The sequence below is a fragment of the Somniosus microcephalus genome, chromosome 25 (genome assembly GCF_052327205.1).
Source record: "Somniosus microcephalus isolate GS21.2 chromosome 25, FLI_Smic_1.0, whole genome shotgun sequence".
Taxonomy (NCBI): domain Eukaryota; kingdom Metazoa; phylum Chordata; class Chondrichthyes; order Squaliformes; family Somniosidae; genus Somniosus; species Somniosus microcephalus.
In genome coordinates, this window is record NC_141011.1 from 28,331,517 (window position 1) to 28,356,359 (window position 24,843).

General features: G+C 46.4%; 1 protein-coding gene across 1 annotated transcript in view; it reads right to left on the reverse strand.

Moving 5' to 3' along the window:
* LOC147100576 (protein-arginine deiminase type-2-like) overlaps nucleotides 1–24,031 on the reverse strand; it is a 42,383-nt gene extending 18,352 nt beyond the window's left edge. Inside the window, exons 1-6 of the mRNA XM_085967548.1 lie at nucleotides 23,963–24,031; nucleotides 12,667–12,847; nucleotides 10,524–10,585; nucleotides 9,251–9,388; nucleotides 4,584–4,687; nucleotides 3,389–3,500 (exon numbers count right to left, since the gene is read on the reverse strand). Coding sequence (XP_085823674.1) covers nucleotides 3,389–3,500; nucleotides 4,584–4,687; nucleotides 9,251–9,388; nucleotides 10,524–10,585; nucleotides 12,667–12,847; nucleotides 23,963–24,031 — 666 coding nt within the window. The remainder of the gene's footprint in view (nucleotides 1–3,388; nucleotides 3,501–4,583; nucleotides 4,688–9,250; nucleotides 9,389–10,523; nucleotides 10,586–12,666; nucleotides 12,848–23,962) is intronic.
* Nucleotides 24,032–24,843: the final 812 nt, after the last annotated feature.

Below are 24,843 nucleotides of genomic sequence, written 5' to 3' on the forward strand. Positions count from 1 at the left end.
CTACAGAAGATGGAAAGGTCAAGAAGGTGGTTGTGAATATGGGTAGGAGTGTTTATATGGAGGGAGAGGTTTGGGAGGATAGGAGGGCAGTGAAACCAGGGAGAAACGGCAAGGAGAGGTACTAAATGAGTACTTTGCATCTGTCTTCACCAAGGAAGGGGATGCTGCCATAGACATAGTAAAGGAGGAGGTAGTGGAGATACTTGATAGGATAAAAATTGATAAAGAGGACGTATTAGAAAGGCTGACTGTTCTTAAAGTAGATAAGTCACCAGGAGTGGATGGGATGCAGACTAGAATGCTGAGGGAATTGAGGGAGGAAATCGTGGAGGTACTGGCAATAATATTCCAATCCTCCTTAGATACGGGGGTGGTGCCAGAGGACTGGAGAATTGCAAATGTTACACCATTGTTCAAAAAAGGGTGTAAAGATAAACCCTGTAACTACAGGTCAGTCAGTTTGACCTCAGTAGTGGGGAAGCTTTTAGAAACAGTAATCAGGGACAAAATTAACAGTCACTTGGACAAGTGTGGATTAATTAAGGAAAGCCAGCATGGATTTGTTAAAGGCAAATCGTGTTTAACTAACTTGATTCAGTTCTTTGATGAGGTAACAGAGAGGGTTGATGAGGGTAATGCAGTTGTCGTAGTGTACATGGATTTTCAAAAGGCATTCGACAAAGTGCAGCATAATAGGCTTGCCAGCAAAGTTGCAGCTCATGCAATAAAAGGGACAGTGGCAGCATGGATACGGAATTGGCTAAGTGATAGGAAACAGAGAGTAGTGGTGAACGGTTGTTTTTCAGACTGGAGGAAGGTATACAGGTGTTCCCCAGGGGTCGCTTCTAGGACCACTGCTTTTCTTGATATATATTAATGACTTGGACGTGGGTGTACAGGGCACAATTTCAAAATTTGCAGATGACACAAAACTTGGAAGTATAGTGAACAGTGAGGAGGATAGCGATAGACTTCAGGAACACATAGACAGGCTGGTGAAATGGGCAGACAAGTGGCAGATTAAATTTAATGCAGAAAAGTGTGAAGTGATACATTTTGGTAGAAAGAATGAGGAGAGGACATATAAACTAAATGGTACAATCCTGAAGGGGGTGCATGAACAGAGAGACCTGGGGGTATGTGTGCACAAATCGTTGAAGGTGGCAGGACAGGTTGAGAAAGCAGTTAAAAAGGCTTATGGGATCCTGGGCTTCATGAATAGAGGTATAGAGATAAAAAGTGTGGAAATTATGATGAACCTGTATAAAACACTGGTTCGGCCCCAACTGGAGTACTGCGTCCAATTCTGGGCACCACACTTTAGGAAGAATGTGAAGGCCTTAGAGAGGGTGCAGAAAAGATTTACGAGAATAATTCCAGGAATGAGGGACTTCCGTTACTTTGATAGACTGGAAGAAGCTGGGGTTGTTCTCCTTGGAGCAGAGAAGATTGAGAGGAGATTTGATAAAGGTGTTCAAAATCATGAGGTGTCTGGACAGAATAGATAGAGGGAAACTGTTCCTATTGGCAGAAGGGTCGAGAACCAGAGGACACAGATTTAAGGTGATTGGCAAAAGAACCAAAGGCGATGTAAGAAAATACTTTTTAATGGAGCGAGTGGTTAAGATCTGGAATGCACTGCCTGAAAGGGTGGTGGAGGCAGATTCAATCACGGCTTTCAAAAGGAAGTTGGATAAGCATCTGAAAAAAAGAAATTTGCAGGGCTACAGGGACAGGGCGAGGGGAGTGGGACTAGCTGAAGTGCTCTTGCAGAGAGCTGGCATGGGCTCGACGGGCTAAATGGCCTTCTTCCGCGCTGTAACCATTCTATGATTCTATGAGAGATGAGATGGAGATTGAACTCACTGAGGATGAGGAGTCGCTCAGAGAGAGGAAAGGAGGGAGGATAGCTCGGTGAGAAAGTCAGGATAGAGTTTGGGGAAGTGGTAGACAATAAGGATTTTCAAGGAGAGGTGAAAGGGATGGAACAAAGTGAGGGGTACAAATGAGGTGAAGGTGCCATAGGAGTTGGGGAAGAGACCAATGTGTGACTTGGTCACAAAAGCCACACCACCACTGTGACGGTTTGAGCAGGGTAGGTTATGGAAAGTACAGCCAGGTGAGTGGGCTTCGGTAAGGGGCAAGATGTCGCTTGAATAATTCTGAATCAGGAATTATTTATATGAAATTCATAATTTTAGAACAGCAATCTCAAGTGTGGTTTAATTGAGTTGATATTGTGTAATTGAGAATGAAAGTAACTCATGAGTGTAAGTAGCCATGGATTGCACTAAACCTACAAAGTATTATTCCTTTTTATTTTTCTTTGGGAATAACTTTAAAGTTTGTCAGCTTTCCTTCTTCAAAGAAATTAAACAGATAAAAAGAAAAGTTTATCTGCCAATTCTTTAGTCATTGCTGGATACGGAAGAATGTTGAGAAGAAGTGTTCTATAAGTCTGTACATCCCATGAAACTCCCTTCTTGAAGGTTACAGCTCAACACAACTTTCAATTACAATGGGGCAAGAAGACTGGGCCACTGACATTCACGATTCCAGTTCTCTGGACTTTGTACTTTTGCTTTTTTTTAATCCCAAGAATTGGTTCTAACTACTGGAGAAGGAATGGTGAAAGTTCTGATGAATTGTATATTACAGGTCTGTATTCTAGTTTACTAAAAATTACCGGATTATATAACTCCACTGGATTTTTTTTTAATGTAGCTGTGTCTTAGGAACATAGGATCAGGAGTAGGCCATTCACCGCACCTGAAGCCTGCTCCGTTATTCAATTAGATCACGGCTGGTCTGTACCTCAACTCCATTTACCCACCTTAGCTCCATATCCCTTGATACCCATACCTAACAAAAATCTATCAATCTCAGTCTTGAAAGCTCTAGTTGTCCCAGCAACCGCAGCCTTTAGGAGGAATTCCAGATTTCTACTACCCTTTGTGTCTTTTCCCCGCCACATCCCTGGTCTGTCTATAATAATTCCGCTTCTACAAATGGACTACATAATTGCAGTGTGCAATTTGATGCAGTTGGATAATTGTTAACCTCTGCGTCCATGCACCCTACAGGGGCAGGAAGTGAAAAGAAGCATATTTCAGATCATAAGGGACACAGCCTGCTTATGAAAACTGGCATCAGGCTGTTGAACAAAAGAACTGGAAAAGAACCAAAAACCAGATCAATATAATGTGACAAAGAATGAGGGTGAGGCAGAAGAAAACACAGCAGGTTTTAACATGTATCTGGTTTCTGTATATTACTGTCAAATACGACATCTGTTTTCCCACAATCAATACCTCTCTCTCTCTGAGCTGCACATGTACCCTTATTGATGCTGACAACTGGATTTTTAGGAATAAATTGTAATATTCACCTGCATCCAGCGATCATAGGAATTCACAGCCTCTGGACAAACTGCCAGCTGGTACTTTGCCTTTTCCACCACAGCTGTGAATTCCTTCAGGAACTCTTTATTCCTTGTTACACTGAAGAAACAAGAATCAAAATTCCAGAGTGTGGTTAATCTCTGCTGGCCACCCATTCAGTGATCTGCCAAATTTCTTCAACCTCAAAAAGAGATGTTTCAATGCGGTCCTAATAGAACTATATATAAGTTAATAGGGCAGAGAAAGTATAGTGGCACAGTGCTCTCAGACGTGCCAGGGCAACAGGACAAGTAGGCACAGGCTCAGGGCTGTGAAGCACAAATTTATCACAGATGCCAGGAATTATTTATTTACACAGAGGGTGATTAACATCTGAAACAGGATTACCACAAAGGGTGCCTGAGGTCAGGACACTAGACTCATTTAAGAAATGGCTGTAATGGGTCCAGTGTCCCGGTAGTGCTGATATTCTCGAAGGATGGGAGCAAATGGGTCAAACAATCTTCTTCATTCAACAGACCTTGAAAACTTATAATACACAGTACTGTTGTCTGATTTTATTAAGTTTCCATTTCTTTTGCTGTTGTTTGATGTTTGTGCATTGGATCTAACTGAATGGGGTAGTACTGCTTCAGAAATGGAATTCACACCTCTCGAAAATTAGAATTTTAGGTCACATTGATAAATTTAGCAGTTAATTATGTTGGTAATGAAAAAAAACAAGGCAGGCCAGTAAGTGAGTCCCAGGCTTTGGTTTTTGATACTGTTGAAAAGCTCTCAACATGTAACTCATTGATACTGCCCAATGTAGATCTACAGGAGTAATAACTGATTTTTGATATAACGGCAGGGTAGTCAGTCACTATATTGGATTATTAACCCCACTCTGTCGCATAATGAAGTGTCCCCACTCCTGTGATAGGGATTTACACTCAGTCACTGGCTCCTTCACAACTGACCCCAGTGACACCCCAAACTCAACCAAAAGGAAGCGCACTCAGCAAACCCAGTGGTCAGTGTCAAGTTTCCACTATGGCAAGATAGTGGCTTATGTAACCAAACTCAGCCAAACTGCAGCTGGCTGATTTAGGCAACAGGCAGACACCTAAATCTAGGAGCATCTGGTTAGGGAAGTTGATGCCGTATCCATAAAGAAAACCACTCTCTGTGGAAGCCTCTTACCTGCTCACGAACGCTTCCACCGGAGCCAAAGTATTAGGAGTCATAATCCATGGAGCCATGCAGAATATGACTCGGTCTGTGAAAATAGGAGCCTCTCCAATAGTCTGGAAAGAGAGTGTTAAAGTGTGATACAGTTACAGAAACATTTTATGGATTTATATTTGTATTGATATTTCAATTTCCAGCAGTAATCCCCTTTGCTTTATTCAGTACAACTTGGTACCATGAAATCTAAATTTGAAAATTATGTTTTACATTATTGGGGGGAAAATTCAGTTGTTTGCGCCTCCCGTTAGCGCCTTAAGAGGGCGCTAATGGAACGCAAAGCAACTAGCGCCCGGGCGCAGCAATGTTTGCGCCGCTCGCGAAATTAACTTGACATTTTGCGGCGGCGCTAAACACTACCGCCACGATCTCCTGCGCCGGCAGATCGTGACGTCAGTCGAGTGCACAACGCCCCATTAGTGCCCCGGACCGGATATTGAGTGGCGCCCCCTGCCTTACCACCTGCCGCTAGCAACAACAGGTTGAGGGGAGCGTTATGCTGTCAGAAAGGGACTAGGGGAGCGCTATCTAAAGGCGACCGCTTCCTGCCTTTTTTTGTCGGTGACATTTTTGCACCACGCATTCTGAGAGAGAGAGACTTCTGGAGAGATTCAACGCTGTGTGAAGGAGTTTTCAGTACTGAGCAGCACTTTGCAGGTTTATTTGGATTTGCCCTTCCTTGCTTCGCCAGTGCTCTGAGGTAGCGCCTCGCCCCTCGACCTTTGCGCCTTAAGACAGGTGTGAAGCGCCTGATTTAACGCTCCAATCACCTCCAGGGGCGATAAAAGCCAAGTTTGCTGTCGGAGGTGATAATTAGCGCCAGGTGCTAAACTTTGCGCACGGCCGATAATGGCGCCCCAAATGGGGCGATACCAAATTTTTCCCTCTTGGTATATAGAATGATACAGCACAGAAGGAGGCCATTTGCCCCATTGTGCCTGAGCCCAACAATCTGGAGGGAGGGAGCCCCAAGAGATCGAGGTTTGATGGTGGTGGGGGGCGTGGTTGGTGAAAGCAGCAGTGAGGAAAGGCCCCGATCGGCAGAAGAGAGGCCAAAGGCTTCCTTGAGGGGCTGGGGGGAGCAATCCTACTCCTCCTGGCCCACAAGGAGTGCTGTAAAAAGCACTAACCTGCTGGAGCTGTCGGGTTTCCTCAGCCCTGGGAAACCCGTCCGGGAGCTGTTAAATTTAAATCAGGCTCCCAATTGCACTGTGGGAGCCTGATTTTAAATATGTTAATGAAGTGTCCCGCCTCTCCTAGTAGGGACACTCACACCGCACGCTACCCGCCGCCACCGATTTTTAATCTTTAACCCCCCCGCCCATCATTGGTGGGGGGCGGGGCGGGAGGGGGTGGTCAATATCAAGGCCTATATGTCTGTTCTACATAGATACATACATAGAAGATAGGAGCAGGAGTAGGCCATTCGGCCCTTCGTGCCTGCTCCGCCATTTAATGAGATCATGGCTGATCCTTTAATTCAGTATCCCGTCCCCGCCTTCTCTCCGTAACCCTTAACCCCTTTTGCCCGTAGAAATATATCTAATTCCCTCTTAAATATATTTAATGAGCTGGCGTACACTGCCCTCTGTGGCAATGAGTTCCACAGGTTCACCACTCTCTGAGTGAAGAAATTCCCCCTCATCTCTGTCCTAAATGGTTTAGCCCTTATCCTTAAATTATGTCCTCTAGTTCTGTTTTCACCCGCCAAGGGAAACATTCCTTCTGCATCCAGTCTGTCTAGACCTGTCAGAATTTTATACACTTCTATGAGGTCCCCTCTCAATCTTCTAAACTCCAGTGTGTACATCCCTAAACTACATAGTCTCTCCTCATAGGTCATTCCCGCCATTCCTGGTATCAGCCTGGTGAATCGCCGCTGCACCCCCTCCATGGCAAGAACATCCTTCCTCAGATGAGGCGACCAAAACTGTACACAGTACTCGAGGTGTGGTCTCACCAGTGCCCTGTACAGCTGCAGCAAGGTATCCCTGTTCCTGTATTCTAACCCTTTTGCTATGAAGGCCAGCATACCGTTTGCCTTCTTGACCGCCTGTTGCACCTGCATGCTCGCCTTCAGTGACTGGTGTACAAGAACACCCAGGTCTCTCTGTACTTCCCCCTCTCCCAATCTATTGCCATTTAAATAATAATTTGCCCTCCCGTTCCTGCACCCAAGGTGGATAACTTCGCACTTGTCCACATTATAGTGCATCTGCCATTTATCCGCCCAATCGCCCAGTCTGTCCAAATCGCTCTGGAGCTTCCTGGTCTCTTCCTCTGAGCCCATCCCACCTCCTAGTTTAGTGTCGTCTGCAAATTTGGAAATGCTGCATCCGACTCCCTGATCCAGGTCATTAATGTAAATTGTGAACAGCTGGGGGCCCAGGACAGATCCCTGTGGTACCCCACTTGTTACTGCCTGCCATTCAGAAAATGAGCCGTTTATTCCAACTCTCTGTTTTCTATCTGACAGCCAGTTCCCTATCCACGCCAAAACTTTCCCCTTTATCCCATGAGCCTCAATTTTCCATGCTAATCTTTTATGTGGGACCTTATCGAAGGCCTTTTGGAAGTCCAGGTACACCACATCTACTGGCTCTCCCCCATCTATTCTACCAGTTACTCCCTCAAAAAATTCCAATAGATTAGTCAAGCACGATTTACCCTTTGTAAATCCATGTTGACTCTGTCCTATCCTGTCCCCATTTGCTAAGTGCTCCGCTATTTCATCCTTAATGATGGACTCCAGCATTTTGCCCACAACTGATGTAAGGCTTACAGGTCTGTAATTACCTGCTTTTTCCCTACCCCCCTTTTTGAATAGTGGGGTAACGTTAGCTACCCTCCAATCCATCGGCACTGTTCCCGAGTCTAATGAATTCTGAAAAATCATCCTTAGTGCATCCGCTATCTCTAGGGCCACCTCCTTCAGTACCCTAGGATGCATGTTATCAGGCCCTGGGGATTTGTCCACCTTCAATCCCTTTAGCTTCCTTAACACCATATCCTTAGAGATATTGATTTGCGTCAGTTCCTCCTTTGCCAATGTCCCTATTTTTCCCGATATCCCAGGGAGGTTTTTTGTGTCTTCCTTCGTAAAGACTGACCCAAAGTATGCATTTAGTTGATCTGCCATTTCCTTATTTCCCATTATATATTCCCCCGTATCTGACTGCAATGGACCAACTTTGGTTTTCACCAGTCTTTTCCTTTTGATATATTTATAAAAGCTTTTGGAGTTAGTTTTTATATTTTCCGCCAGCTTGTTTTCGTAAGCTATTTTGCCCCTCTTGATCATGCCCTTTGCCCTCCTTTGCTCTATCTTAAACTGTTCCCAATCTTCCGCTCTGGCGCTTTTTTTGGCTATTTTATACGCCCTATCTTTGGATTTTATGCTGTCTCTAATTTCCCCTGTTATCCACGGTTGAGTCACCTTTTTAGATTTCCTTTTATGCCAGATTGGTATAAACAATTTTTGCAATTTTGTCATTCTATCTTTAAATGTTTGCCATTGTTTATCTACCTCCAGTCCTCTCAGGAACGTTGTCCAATCAGACCTACTCAGTTCCCGTCTCATGGCATCATAATTCCCCTTGTTTAAATTCAGGACCTTAGTCTCTGAGTCAATTTCTTCGCTCTCCATTTCGAGTGAGAAATCGATCATGTTATGATCGCTCTGACCCAAGGGTCCCCGTACAACAAGATTACTGATTAGTCCCTTCTCATTGCACAGTACCCAGTCCAATATAGCCTGTTCCCGAGTTGGTTCCTCGACATATTGATCCAGATAACCATCCCTTAAACACTCAAGGAATTCCTCCTCCTCATTATTTTTACTGATTAGGCTAGTCCAATCTATATGTAAGTTAAAGTCACCTATGATGACAGCTGTGCTCTTATTGCACGCTTCTCTAATTTCCCTCGTGATGCCCTCCCTAACCTCTATTTTACTATTTGGAGGCCTATATACCACTCCTATTAATGTTTTTCGCCCCTCGCTATTTCTTAGCTCCACCCATATAGATTCTCTATTGTGGTCTAGTGTTCAAGATCCCTCAAGTACACACAACTCTTGTAGGCAGACATACAAATCCTTTGTGCAGGCGGAGTTTCTCTTGTGATGGATTATTTTTTAATTTCAGAAACCTGGGTGAAAGAGCCAAGGCTTGGGTTTTAAAAACCTGAACATTGTAGGAGAAAGGGAAGCCTGAGGGCGCTTAAGTAAGATATACTCCTGCTGGACAGACAGATAGACTCGTAGGATGGGAAACTCACTAAGGTTGTGCTGAAAGACCTGCACTTTCTCATTGTCGGAAGTTGAAATGTACAGCTGGAGTTTGTAGCCAGGTGGCAGAGATTTGGGCTTCTTCGGTCCTCAGGACCATTCTAGACGTATCATAGAGTCATAGAGTAATACAGCACGGATAGAGGCCCTTCGGCCCATCGTGTCCGCGCCGGTCTGTAAAAAGAGAGAAACATCCACAGTTGTCAGTGCAATAATGGGGGTAGCTTCGTTTTTAAGGCAAATAAAGAGGTGATTTTATGGGGTTTTTTTAGTCACGCCTCAATTTTTTTGACGTACTCTCTAAAAGATCTGACTCACACCAGTCTAACTGCACCTGACTCAGCCAGCATGTACCTTCAAATAAGGGCACTGCATCATCACTGTTGTCAAGTTCAGAAGCAGACAAATTATCCTTGTCACAGTTCACAAGAAGAACAGCTCCATGTCCATTAGCACCCCACGACCAAGAAGCCTGATAAAGAAAATAATTGGGCCTTGAAATTATGCTGTGATATAGGAGCGTGCGGACACTTTGCATATTTGTATGAAATTCCATCCTCTGCTATTACAACAGAGGCACTGTTTCCCTGTTATCTTGCGCAAACCTGATTTACTTCGCCCCACCATTTAGCCATGGCATTAGCTGTCTAGGCCCCAAGCTCTGGAATTCCCTCCCTAACCCTGTCCATCTCTGTACCTCTCTCTCCTCCTTTAAGACACTCCTTAAGACCTATCTCTTTGGCCAAGCTTTGGGTATTTGCCCTAATATTTCCTTAGGTGGCTCAGTGTCAAATTTTGTCTGATAACCCTCCTGTGAAGCACCTTGGGATGTTAAAGGCACCATATAAATGCAAGTTGTTGTTAAAATAGTACAGGAAGTAATTTAATACCAGCATATTATGGGTAATTTTACGAGTCTGTGCATGTTAATGGTCAGGTAATTGTGCGCAGCACACACCCAAATTTCTACTGTCTTCTGCCGGTGGGTGTGACTCCCCATCAGCAGTCTTTCCCCTATGGCGTGCTTGTATGTTTTAACCTGCAGCATTAATTCCAGGCTTTGAGAGTTGAGTGGCTAAATTCATTCATACTTCATTCTGACCCTTAGTGTTAGGGGGATTAAATACGTGGGGTTACGGGGATAGGGTGGGATATGTGTTGGTGTAGGGGTTACGGGGATCGGGTGGGATATGTGTCGGTGCAGGCTCGATGGGCCGAAATGGCCTCTATCTGCACTGTGGGGTTTCTGTGATTCTGTGAAAAGCTGCCTGAGTGCTGACAACTCCCCGAGAAGGTACTTATTCAGGGTCAACTGGCACCTTTAAAAGCAGCTAGATTGATATCTGCTGAGAAGTGGTAATGAGCATCACTGAGATATTTAACAGCACAGCTTATTTTTATTTCCTAGGAGATTGGGGCAGAAATGTGTATTCCCTAAAGTAGAGGATCAGAAGGCATTGTGAGATGGAAGAAGAAAAATTGGGCGGATTCGACAATGGGCGGGCGATCCACTCCGTCACTTTACTACCCAAGCAGCGAAGGTGAAAATGACCCCCAATATCTTGTAAAAGATAAACTGTGAAGACTTCTATTTTTTTCCTCAGCACCTTATTTGGATTATTGTTCTCGACTATACCATCACGATCTGCATCCACATCTAGGGATATGCCTGTAAAAGTAAGGATACATAGTTAGGAGAACCAATGGGAGGTGACTGGCCTGGTAACAGTCCAGGGAGTATTACAAAGTATTTACAGCACAGAAACAGGCCATTCAGCCGAATAGAGCCATGCTGGTGTTTATGCTCCACACAAGTCTCCTCCCACCCTTCTTCATTTAACCCCATCACCATATCCTTCTATTCCTTTCTCCCTCTTGTGTTTATCTAGCTTCCCCTTAAATGCATCTATGCTATTTGCCTCAACTACGCCTTGTAGTAGCAATTTCCACATTCTAACCACTCTCTGGGTAAAGAAGTTCTGCTGAATTCCCTATTGGATTAATTAGTGACGATCTTATATTTATGACCCCTAGTTCTGGTCCCACCCGCAAGTGCAAACTGATTAGGTTGAATCTGTTCTATTAAAACTATTTTTCTGAAGGATTCGGTTTCCAGTTGACAGCTTTCTTTTTTTATTTAATGAGATTTTATGTTAGCCATAGGCCCATTGTGAGGGACCTTATTAAATGTTTGCTAAAAGTCAAAATTATATTATACTAAGTAACCATAGTGATGTGCCTTCAATAACTCAAAGACAAGGGCCTAGAAATTCAGTGCCCTTAGCGCCGATTTTGCGGCGCTAGAGGGCCTAGCGCTGCAATTGGCGCCGGTTCCTAAATTGCCTGGGGCCCTTCCGCGGCGGTAGACCGGTAGCGCTGCGCCGGCACCGATGACGTCATCGGTGTGCGCAGCGTCCCGGTTGCCGTGGTAACCCGGCCCTAAGCCGAAATTCAGTTGCGCCCGCCTCGCCCGTGGCAGGCGCAACTAAGACTCTGGCAACAGAGTCTTCCCCCAGTGTGCGCCGGCGCATAAAGGTGGAGCGGCGGCCGGCCGCGTTCCCGGCGGCCGCCTGCCCGCACCTCCCTTCCCGGACTCCTGCATTCCCCCCCCCGCGGCCCTGATCAGTGTCTCATGCGAGCCCGGCACTTCCCCGAGGTGCCGGGCTCAGATGTCGGGTCAATCCGCCGGACAGTTGTCGGCTGCAGGCAGCTCCTCCTTAACAGGAGGAGGAGGCCTGCAGTTCCCCCGCCTGCCGCACCGCATCGGGTGCCGCAGCGGGGGATTAGCGCCGGGAAACCCAAGTTCACGCCCGTTTTGAGGCGCTAAAGGAGGGTTTTAGCGCCCGCCGCCATCTGGGCCCGGCGCACCCGAATTTTCGTCGGGCGCTGCCGCATTACCACTGGCGCAAACTTTCTGGCGCTACAGCCCTGGCAAGACCAGAACCCAATTTCTAGGCCAAGGAGTTTAAAGGATTCAACAGAAGGCTTTTAATCACTAAGAACATTGCGAACATGCAGGTCTTTCCACATCGGATTCGTCTGGTAGAAATGACTCATACAGCTCTTGAGACCTTTATATAACAAAAGACAGGGGTGTAGCCAATACACACAATAGGAACAAAGGGGGCGGTACACACAATACAGAGCAGGTAAAACACAGTGGCTGATGAAGGCATATATTTCATCACACATAGTACCATCATCCCCAACTCAGTCCCATCCCCAAAGAATTTCCAGAAAATGTTCTTGGTGTGACTAGCCCTTCATAAACACACAATGGCTTGGATTATTGCCTTTCATCTGATGGATTATCGTCTTGTTCTGGGACTACAGGAAACTTTTTATTATCCGGCATGGACGGGACCGACGTGGTGCCGGTTCATCAAAAATTCCGGATAACCGAAAGCTATAGTAAAAGATACGGAGCTGAGAGCTCCGTATAAAGCAACAAACCCTGTTGCTTAGCTTCAAAACAATGTCCACAAGTCACAAGCGTCTCTGTAGCTTAGCAACAGCTGCAGCCACACCCTTGCCTTCCTCCATTTGTTGTTGTGCAAGTAATAAAAGTTACCTGAACCGACTCCTGAATTTTGCCGGTTAACCGACATTTCCGGTTATTTAGGTGCCGGTAAATCGAAAGTTTCCTGTAATTGCTTACAGTACAGCAGTATAGGATTACTATTAGACTACCTCTTCGTGAACAAAGGCTAACCTGGCACTATCTGTTTAACCTGAGTGTCAATCACTTACTGACAGCCGTGAGCTGGAGGATCATCTTGTCAATCGGTTTTTCCAACTTGCATCCATAAAATGTTACAGTAGCATACAGGAAGAGATAAGGCATAAGATTAGGAACAACCAGTCTTGCCCCCTTTGCTGGTGCTGCTTTGGACTTGCTACTGGAGGTCCACAAGATCAGCCCAGGAGGACTCTTCAATTGTTTAATTCATAAAATCATAGAATTATACAGCACAAAAGGAGGCCATTTAGCCCATTGTGCCAATGCCAGCTCTTTGAAAGAGCTGTCCAATTAGTCCCATTCCCCTGCTCTTCCCCCATAGCCCTGAAAATTGCATTAGACAGCTCTTTGCGGAGCTAACACGGTCACCCGATGGGCTGTGTTTCTGAGCACTAAGTTCACTGCTCCCTTTGGGTGTGGCTCCTCACTGGGACTGCGGAGACACTGAATTTACACATGAATTATTCAATGGTCAATAATTCTTCCCAAGGATAAAACCGGTTCCATGGGTGTTTGAGGCTCACGTATATTCCTTGTAACATCTTATCTCATAAGATACACTTTGAGACTGTATTAAAAGAACAATTTGGTGACCCCATGCTTTCAGCAGATACTTAGGCCAGAATTAGGCTGGGCGGGTCCAGTGCGGCCGGAGTTCGTGGCAGGTCACGACCCCGCTGCTGGCTTCATCTCACTGTAGAAAATGAACTTACCTTAATGGGGCCTATTAAGCCTGCCCAGCGCGTTACCTAGCCCAATTAGCGGGTCTGGTGACGTCATTCATGTCACGTTTTAAGTCAGGATCCTTAAAGGGATCCTGGCCACATTAAATTTTAAGTTTAATCTAACATAATGGGTGTTGAATCTTTACTCTACAATAATATAACAAAAGTTATATATGAGTGACAAAGAAATATTTAAATAATATTATCATTAAGTAATATGACTCCATCTACAAATACAATCAAGAACATAATTTAAAAAGTACATTAATTGGGAAGTTATTGGTGCTTTAGTCATAAATCTATAGACTTTTGTATCAGTAACTGGTACAAATAAAAGATGTGTGTGCATAGGTAATACATAAAATTAAGCAGATTTTAAATGTAATTGTAAAGGGGTGGATTTACAATCTTATGCAAGTTCAGCGGAGGAGCTGCAGAATCTCTGACAAACAGTGTAAGTGGTGCTTACAATATGTTTCTGGGATTTTTGCAGCTCTTCCATTGAACTTAACAATGAACAAGTGAGAGAACCTCCACAGAAATTCACCCTAAAGTCTCAGACTGAAAAATTAAATTAGTCATATTCAGGGGCTGAAAGCAAATTGAACCAGTGGAATGAGTGATGAGAATGAAATTGTTACGGTTGACGACTTGATTTAATGTGTAACTGGACAATCACTGTATACTGTGAGAAAAACCTGACCAGAAACAACACAAAAATTTATTTAAATGGTATGTCATTTTTATAGTGCAGATCAATTCATTGCAATTACTGTTGAGTTGGAAGGCAACAGCCGAGAATGGCCAGTGAAAAATGTATTTCCCTCACCATCCAGGGTAGCACTTACATCTCTTTAGGAATTTCTGAATTAACATTTACCAGTAACTTTTCAAGTAGAACAGAATCTCCATTAGTCTGTTAGCTGATGTAATCAACATGTTTTTATTTGGCTTGTTTTCCATGCTGTCAAGTAATCAGCTGGAGCAATAGCCACGGAACTCCCGCCTCAGGTTGACAGACATGCTTCCCGAGCTGCGTGAATCCCGTGGCCATGCAGGGAAATTTAAAAAGTAAGTGAAAAAAGGCTCTTAAGTGCCTGTAAAGGACCTCATAATGGTTTCAATTGGGTCCCCCGCCGTTGCCGGTCAGGTCAGCTCCACGATGACAGGCGTGCCTGGGGGAAAGGCACGTGGGAGTGATATGACAGCAGGTTCCCGACCCACTGTCAAAAATAACAACTTTCCCACCCAACCCACCACCGATCTCGCCTGCTACCACCCCGGAAGATTCAGCCCATACACTCGAAAGGAGCACAAATCAAGGGCAGGGCTACAATGCTATAACCTCACACTCCATTTAGGTGCAACTCCCCACTGGGAGCACAGGATCAGTGAATTTATTAATATTTACCAAAAAGTAAGAGAAGGCTCATCTGATTCACCTAAAGGAGCTATTCCATTCCAAGAGACTGTCTGGAATGCTAGAGGGTTATATTGATCACTTGTGAACTGGTTCTCATTCTCTCCTACAAACATTATGGGTTAGATTTTGTCATCCCCGAGGAGGCGGGTATGGAGGCGGGACTGCCGGTAAAGTTGCAAAATTTGGGGGCTGGTGGCAAACCCGCCCCCAACCCGCCTCCGTGCCCTCTTGCCAGGAGGCGGGAAGCTGTCCTGCCCCGGGTCCCGTCTCCTCGAGGCGGGAAAGGGATTAAAGCCTATTAATTGCCTGTTAACAGGTAGTTAACAGGCAGAAAATAGGATTATCCCCATTTTTAGTTCCGAAGTACAGGCTTCCTGACGTCGGAAAACCCCGCCAGGAGACGAGTAGGAGTTCTGCGGGGGTCGGAGGGGTCTGAAAGTGTGATGTAGAGGTGAGTGATGGGTGCAAGTGTGGAGTGGTAAGTACGTAAGGTGAGTGTAAAGTGTTAGAAAATGTTCACTTACCTTTGTTTCTGCCTACAGCCTTCAGCCGCTGTGGAGCCGGAGTCCCGACATCTCTATTGTAGATATCACAGACTGGCTGTTGGATCCTCCGAACCAACAGCCCCATGATTTCTGCAAAGTTGAAAGGTTTGATGAGTCCTGAACACAAGGTCTCATCAAACTACACAGAATGTCACTGTTTGACAGCTTCACACAGCTGTCAAACGGTGACATTTCTTCTTTCAAAACTTCTTGACAGATGGCACATCATACGTTGACGTACTCTGTCACTGACTTCCCCCTAATTGGCCTGCTGAGCGGGCTTAACAAGGTCAATCAGGGGAAAATCCCACTGGTTGGCCAGAAGCTGATGGAGGCAGGATTGAAAGCCGGCAAGCAGCAGTCCCGCCTCCAAAAGCTTCCCATTCAGAAAATCCAGCCCTCTGCCTATTTTTTATGCTTCAGTGAATATATTTTTTTTAATTGTACATCACTCTAAACATAGTTCAGTCTGTACAAAGGTTGTTCTCCTTAGAGCAGAGAAGGCTAAGAGGAGATTTGATAGAGGTGTATAAAATCATGAAGGGTTTAGATAGAGTAAATAAAAAGACACTGGGAGTGATTTTCCCAGCTCCGAGGAGGCGGGTTTGGAGGCAGGAAAATCGGAAAAACTAAGTGCGGGTTCGGAACCCGCCTCCGACCCGCCTCCGTGCAATTTTGCTGGGTGGGAATCAGTCCCGTCCCAGCAGGTCAGAGAGGTTAAGAGCCTTAAATGGTAGTTAAGGGCCTCTCTATTCCTATTTTGAGAGGCCCTCGTTATTTTTCCACGTTTTCAGCATGTTCCACGACCCTCCTAAACCACGCCAGCTAAACCTGGCGGGTTGATAAGTGGGAGCTCTACCATTAAAATGGAGCTTTCATCAGGGATTAGTTGAAGGTGTCAGAACTTTGCTTTAAAAGGTCTTTCAGCACTTTTAGCAGGCCTACCGAAGTCAGAGGTGCTGCAGCTTCTATCTATCAACTGTGGGATCTCCTAGGAAGACCCTTTCCTCGCTTGGAATGAGCGCTTCCCCAATGGAGACATCTGCAAGCAGCATGGGAACCATTCATTTCCTTTCACCATGGACCTCAGATTCAGATGAGGAGCATCCACGGCAGCAGCAGAACCAGGCAGCTCAGCAGCAACAGCAGCAGGAGCCCCAACCTCCTGCTCAGCCACCTGATGCTACACAGGGCAGAAGGCACTAGCGCATTGAGGCACCTCGCCACAGGAGATACCCCCGACAGAGGGTTTACAGACAGAAGATGAGCTACCTCAACATGAGTGAGCAGCAGTGCCAAAGGAGGCTGAGACTTTCGCGAGAGTTTGTCCGAGACATTTGCACACTGCTGCACCAAGACCTGGTGCCCAGAGGAACGGGTGAACACCCCTTACCAGTGGCTGTCAAAGTCACCACCGCACTCAACTTCTTTGCCTCAGGCTCCTTCCAGGGATCATCAGCAGACATCAGCGGCATCTCCCAGTCGGCCGCCCACAGTTGCATCACACAGGTTACTGATGCCCTTTTCACTAAGGCGCACAATTACATCCAGTTCTCAGGGGATCAAGCAAGTATAACCACATGTTCAGTTGGCTTTGCAAATATGGCAGGCTTGCCAATGGTGCAGGGCATCATAGACTGCACACATGTGGCCCTTAGGGCACCCCATTGCAACCCAGCTGTCCCTCAACGTACAGCTGGTGTGTAACCACAAGAAGGTGTTTTTGCATGTTTGTGGCAAGTTCTGTGGTAGTTGCCAATACTCTTTCATTCTGCAGAACTCTAGTGTTCCTCCGCTTTTCAATCCGCCAAACCAACTTAACGGATGGCTCCTTGGTGACAAAGGCTACCCCTGAAGAAGTGGCTAATGACGCCAATCAGGAGGCCAGCTAACAAGGCTGAAGAGTGCCACAACGCCAGCCACACTTCAACCAGGTCCATCATCAAGCAAATCATTGGGTTGTTGAAGATGCGCTTCTGATGCCTTGACCGATTGTGAGGGTGCCGGTTAGTTCCCTCAGTAACCCCTAGATGGCACCTTCACTTGTTTGTTTCCCTTTGTTAATTGTTACTTGTTTCTCCTGTTTATTACTTAACTGCCTTTCATCTGGTTTATTGGTTTCACCTGTTTTTGCTTGTATTTAAGTTCTGGGGTTTCTTCCCTCTGGGCTCAGTCCTGACAAGGGAGTTAGTCTCGACTAGGTGCTCAGTCTCGACTAGGTGCTCAGTCTCGACTAGGTGCTCAGTCTCGACTAGGTGCTCAGTCTTGACAAGCTTGTTGCCCTGTGGTAGCTTGCCTTGACAAGCCGGTTGCCTTAGTGGTTGCTTGTCTTGAGCTCCTATGTCTATAACTGTTTATCTCTGTTATGTTTTGCTTGTATTTAAGTTCTGTGGTTTTTCCCTTTGTTCTCGGTCTTGACAAGGTGCTGACAAGTTGCTCAGTCTTGATAAGGTGCTCAGTTTGGACAAGCCGGTTGCCCTGTGGTAGCTTGTCTCGAGCTCAGTCTTGACAAGCCGGTTGCCTCACTGTAGCTTGTCTTGAGTTCCTATCTTGACAAGCCGGTTGCCCTGTGGTAGCTTGTCTTGAGCTCAGTCTTGACAAGCCGGTTGCCTCATGGTAGCTTGTCTTGAGTTCCTATCTTGACTAGCCGTTTGCCTATGTGGTAGCTTGTCTTGAGCTCCTATGTTTGTACTGTTTACCTGTGTGATTCCAGTAAAGTACTGTTATTTAAGACTGCATATCTGCTTCTCGCCTCGTCTGTCTGCACTTGGGTCCAGAACCAGCCTCGCCCGGACAGCACAGCCCCGTGTCTACACGGCCCCGTGACAGCAACCCTGACACCGATCAGGTGCAGACCTGCAGTATTCAGCAGACAGAGTCTCCAGAATGGTCGTGGTCTGCTGTGCACTGCACAACATGGCACAGCGTCGTGGCTTGCACCTTCCTGATGAGCAAGTGGCTCAGTTCCAAGCCTCCTCAGATGAGGAGGAGGAGGAGGAGGAGGAGAGGAGGAGGAGGAGGAGCAGGAAGAGGACTGAGCGGCAATCTATTGACCAGCAGCAGCGGCAGCAGCATGCAAGCACATGGCTGCCCTTGATGCAAGGGATGCCCTTATCCTGGCCAGATTTGCATAGGTTGCCCATGTTAGCACATGTCCTTGGCTCCATCTTAAGACATCATAGACAATGGACATGACTCTCTGGCCTCCTTTCACTTTGACCACCAACCTGACAATGCAAGTGTCGCAGAGCCCGTAATGCCTAAGGCGAAAAAAGATATGCCATCACGCCAACATTTTGCCATCAAATCATTTTAATGCTTTCCAACAGGGATGGCATTTCATCAATACACTTAAACATTCACCCAATCTGCACAGATCTGGAGGTTATATCCCTTGCCAGCTGGACCCACACCTTGGTTTCTTTGGGAGGCCTCTTCCTCTCAGATGAGGGGAAGAGCACCTCCCTGCTAGCTCTCACCCCCTCAACCCACATTTGCAGCGCTTCATCCGAGAACCTCGGGGAGGCCCTTGCCTTGGAATTGGACATAGTGGTTTCTCAAAATATGTTGCAGGTGGTGCAGCATTGGAAATCCAGTGGAATGATCCAAGGCAGCAAGCAACCCTTAAATGAGGCTGGAAAACTGATGTCAGCAGGGGTGAGTTTCAGTCCCAAAACACTAATTGACCAAGGGCATCCCACACCTCTGGAATCAACTGGCCAATCAGGGGAAAATTGCAATTTTTTCAAACCAATCAGTGGAGGCGGGTTTGGAACCCACCCAAACAGAAAGCCGCCTCCAGTGGGAAAATCGCCCCCTTACAGCGCAGAAGGAAGCTATTCAGCCCATTGTGCCTGTGCCGGCTCTTTGAAAGAGCGATCTGATTAGTCCCACTTCCCCTGCTCTTTCCCTGTAGCCCTGCAAATCTTTCCTTTTTAAGTATTTATCCACTTCCCTTTTAAAAGTTAATATTGAATCTGCTTTCACCACCCTTTCAAGCAATGGATTACAGATCATAACAACTCGTTGAGTAAAAAAAAATTCTCCTCATCTCCCCCTGGCTTTTTTGCCAATTATCTTAAATCTGTATCTTCTGGTTATCGACCCTCCTGCCAGTAGAAACCATTTCTCCTGATCTACTCTATCAAAACCCCTCATAATTTTGAACACCTCTATTAAATCTCCCCTTAACCTTCCTTGCTCTAAGGAGAACAATCCCAGCTTCTCTAGTCTCTCCACATAACTGAATTTCCTCAACCCTGGTACTATTCTGGCTAATCTCCTCTGCACCCTCTCCAAAGTCTTGACATCCTTTCTAAAGTGTGGTGTCTTTTACATTTTAATTTAGTTCTTCAGAACGACAACCTCCTCCCACCCCCAGTTGTGTGTATGTTTCTTTTAGGTCTTTCCACACTGTCCCCCACATTGCCTAATCAAGATAGCAAGTCGACACCTGACCCCATGATTTGCCAATCTCTTGAGCTCACCGCAAGGAGATACACCCGGGCTTCTGTGGCTCACTTTGGGTTATTCTCCCTCTGAATTCCCTCCCTCTTGTGTGGAAGTGTCTATTGTTTACTTGGCACTAAACTCAGTGGTGCAGCATACATGGTGCGAGGAATCGTTGGCATCAAACCTATCGCTGCTCTAGTGAATCAGAGCGCAAGCACATTGCAAACATACTGATACCCAACATTTAATATCGGAAACATTCTCATTTTCACAGGTTTGAAACCAATTTGCTGAAACCTATGAAGTATGACTCAAGTAGTTTTTTTAATAAAAGAAGTGTTGCAATTGAGACATGCTCCCTGCCTTACCAGAGCTATCATTGTCATCACAGGAATTTGAGGGCAATACAGCATCAGAGTTTCCATACTGCACAGCGCAATAGATAAGCTCTATCTGCATCTAACAGTGCTTAAAATGGGGTAAACTCAATCCAGTAATGTCAAAATTGTGCCACCAGATGATTAGCTACAGCAAAAGATATGGAAAGAATTGCTGCATTCTAAGGCCTAGAAATTGGGTTCTGGTCTTGCCAGGGCTGTAGCGCCAGAAAGTTTGCGCCAGCGGTAATGCGGCAGCGCCCGACGAAAATTCGGGTGCGCCGGGCCCAGACGGCGGCGGGCGCTAAAACCCTCCTTTAGCGCCTCAAAACGGGCGTGAACTTGGGTTTCCCAGCGCTAATCCCCCGCTGCGGCACCCGATGCGGTGCGGCAGGCGGGGGAACTGCAGGCCTCCTCCTCCTGTTAAGGAGGAGCTGCCTGCAGCCGACAACTGTCCGGCGGATTGACCCGACATCTGAGCCCGGCACCTCGGGGAAGTGCCGGGCTCGCATGAGACACCGATCAGGGCCGCGGGGGGGGAATGCAGGAGTCCGGGAAGGGAGGTGCGGGCAGGCGGCCGCCGGGAACGCGGCCGGCCGCCGCTCCACCTTTATGCGCCGGCGCACACTGGGGGAAGACTCTGTTGCCAGAGTCTTAGTTGCGCCTGCCACGGGCGAGGCGGGCGCAACTGAATTTCGGCTTGGGGCCGGGTTACCACGGCAACCGGGACGCTGCGCACACCGATGACGTCATCGGTGCTGGCGCAGCGCTACCGGTCTACCGCCGCGGAAGGGCCCCAGGCAATTTAGGAACCGGCGCCAATTGCAGCGCTAGGCCCTCTAGCGCCGCAAAATCGGCGCTAAGGGCACTGAATTTCTAGGCCTAAGAGTTCAATTGAAATTCTCCTTCAAGGGCTGGAATAACAAAGGTCTTGATGTGCAATTACTTAGATAGTCCATCTCGAAATCTTAAAGTGGGCCAGCAGGCACCATGGCCTAGAAATTAGGTATAGCCCCGCCAGGTCTTTAGCGCCCGAAATTTAGCGCTCGGCCGGATTCCCGTAGCGCCCGCCTGAAATTCAGTTGCGCCGCCCCAACACGGAGGCGGGCGCTATTGGAGGGTTTGGCCACCTCGTTTGGGGCGAAGAATGTCAGTTTCAGGCGTCCAGCTGCCGCTGCGGCACCCGATGCGGTGCGGCAGGCTGGGGTACTGCAGGCCTCCTCCTTCTCTTAAGGAGGAGCTGCCTGCAGCCGTGAGATCGCCACTGGATTCCCCCGGCAAATGAGCCCGGCACCACGGAGAAGTGCCGGGCTCGCGGGAGTGACACACCAATGCCGCGGGGGGGTGGTGCAGGAGTCCGGGGAGGGAGGTGCGGCCAGGCGGCCACCGGGAAAGCGGCCGGCCGCCCCTCCACCTTTATGCGCCGGCCTCTCGGAGCTGCAAGGCACCGTTTTGCAAACGCTGTTTGCGGCCGCCACGGGAGAGGCGGCCGCAACTGAATTTGGCGGTCGGACCGGAATTGCATTGGAACCGGGGCGCTGCGCACACCGATGATGTCATCGGTGCCGGCGCAGCGCTACCGGCTAACGTCGATGTTACGGACCAACTGAATTTCGGGCGCGAAAAAACTTCCGGCGCAAACCACTCTATAGCCCATAAGTGGGCGCAAACGCGACTGAATTTCTAGGCCCATGTCTTTATTTGGGAAACATACAAAGGGGGAGACAATTTATCGCCATTTTCAGCGTAATTTCAGCACAAATGAAAGAAGAGGGCGAGCTTGAATGGGGTGTGGAAGAACAGTACCAGTTTGAATTTCTTTGGTGGGGAGGTGTGCTACGTGCGTTGTGAGGGGAGGAGAAGAATGCCAGTATGAACTGGAAGGATTAGAAAGGGGAATACTGTTTCTGTGAAAGGATGAGGAGTTGGATGGGATAGTATCTCTGTGAACTAGGTTCATAGAATCATAGAAGTCCAGAGGCTGAGATTAGGCTGAAGAAAAAAGTTTAAAATTTAGCCCAGTGGACTTGAATGTTGCTATATACTGTAAAAGTTAAACAAAAACACAGATCAACAACAACAACTTACATCTATATAGCGTCTTTAACGTACTAAAACGTCCCAAGGCGCTTCACAGGAGCGTTATCAAAAAACAAAAAAGGGGTGAGGCCATAGAGGGATTTGAAAACAAGGATGAGAATTTTAAAATTGATGCATTGCTTAACTGGGAGCCAATGTATATATATCAACATAGATAATACAGAAATTTTTAAAGGGTAATGATTATTCATAGTGCACACTTGGTACGGAACTTGGCTGCTTGTTTGGCTGGAAACATTCCCACTCTAATGTAGTCAAACTTGTAGAAAGAGTTACTGCAGCAGCCTTAGGATGGAATTTGCATTTTTGTGGAATCTGCTGAGTGTGAATGTGAATGGGTAGGGACAATCTGCCAGTGCCATTCTGACAGCAGGGTGCTCCAATCTGCACGCAGTATTCTAACCCGGGGGGTAGATTTTAGACTTTGTGCGATAGTGTAAAATGAGTGATAGCGGCAGCCCATTTAAAAAATCGAGAGAGATGTAAAACGGGCTGCCGATTCGCTAGCACAGTTTTACACTATCGCACAAAGTGAAAATCTACCCCTGGGCCTCTGTTACAAATTTTGTGGGTTTTACACTAGGTAGTCTCTCAAATTTAGAGTCACCGGTCACAACTGTAAGTCAATCTCACGTCACCTACCGCCCAGTATCCAATTAAACAATAGCATGACCTAGAAGATCATAACATAGAACCCTTGTAGTTTCAACTGGTTACAGAAATCTTGCACATGCTGCTGCTTGTATTCTCCTGCCTTTAAGGAAGACAGACTTGTGAGCTACAACTGTAATCTATCAGAACTGAGGGGTTATACCTATCAGGAAAGATTGAACAGGCTGGGGCTCTTTTCTCTTGAAAAGAGAAGACTGAGGGGTGACCTGATACAGGTCTTCAAGATTATGAAAAGATTTGATAGGGTAGACGCAGAGATGTTTCCACTTGCGGGTGAGGCCAGAACTAGGGGCCATAAATATAAGATGGTCACTAATAATTCCAATAGGGAATTCAGGAGAAACTTCTTTACCTAGAGAGTATTGAGAATGTGAAACTCGCTACCACAGGGAGTAGTTGAGGCGAATACCATAGATGTATTTAAGTAGAAGCTAGATAAGCACATGAGGCAGAAAGGAATAGAAGGATATGTTGATAGGGTTAGATGAAGCGGGGTGAGAGGAGGCTTGTGTGGAGCATAAACACCGGCATGGACCTGTTGGGCTGAATGGCCTGATTCTGTGCTGTAAATACTTTGTAAGCTGCAATAGCATGGATTCTTGAGGTGGGTTTTGTACCCATATTGAGGCAGCGAATCAACCAGACTGCCTTAAAGGGCATTACCGTCATGAAAAGATGTTTACTTTTGGTTGGGGCACAAGAGGAGCCTTTCTCCTGGGTTATTGCCTCTAACATAGCAGATAGAGGAATCTCATAAAAATGCATTAAGCATTTGTACAAGAATACTGCACACTGTAATCTCCAGGCTTCTCTCTGCATTTTCTGTGTCTCTGTTTCTGTTATGTAATTTGCATAATCCTGCGATTTTAATTTCTACTCACAACTGTTACATTCTTGCTGACATTGCTCTGTGTCAGTGCAACAATATTTGTACATTAAAGTCCATCACTCCCACTTCCCTTCATGCCTATATATCTCCTGTACTGCTATTGAGCAATAATATTATTGCTTACCTTCGCACTATTCTTGAAGATATGGATCTTATTCCAGATTTCCCTCCAGGTCCTCTGAGTTGCTGACATAGCGTTCATAGGCTCTCTGATGTATTATCACACTTATTTCCTCAATTTATATGAAAGGTACTTTCTCCTGCACCAAAAATGTCATTGTGCTTCTCCATTACACAATTCACAAGGACAGCGAGTGTCTGATTGGTAAATCTGGCTTGGCTTATTGACTTATTGAGCCATTTTAAATAAAAGAGCACTCCACGGCTACATAACAATATTTTCAACACTTTATACCAGTTAAATGGTTCATTAGCTCCTTCAAAGTGTTAAAGATTCATTACTGGAGGTGCCTTGTGATTTGTTATGTTTCATTCCTGCTAATGAAATTGAATTTTTAGGAATTGCATGTTTCAATACCAGCACGCCCTCAGTTTCATTAGCATGTCATGAATTGCAGGCTATTCACCAGTTTTTCAACAAAATGGCCCTTTCTCCACTATGACGTTTGTTGTTAGCCTTGGGAGACCTGCCATATTTCAAATCTTAAAACAGACTAGCCCTGAATTTCCCTGGCGCCTGAGGGACAATTCCAGTGTAAATTGACTGGGAGTGCAGTGGAAGGGGAGGTTAAACTGGACAGGACCTGAAAATGGCAGGTTTCCACCCAAGCTTTCAGTATCTGATGGGGCCTGGGCAGACGGTACTTCCATGCACCCAAACATGGCCCCTAATGTCAGAGGAGGTGGGGCTGGGGGGATGAATTCCCCATACCAGAATTCCATTGCCTCCCACCATCTATCCAGCCAATGTTCTGGATGCCAGGGAAGAATCTGGTGTCCAGGTCACTTTAGGGGCCCACTAGAGTCTTCAGACCAGATGATGGC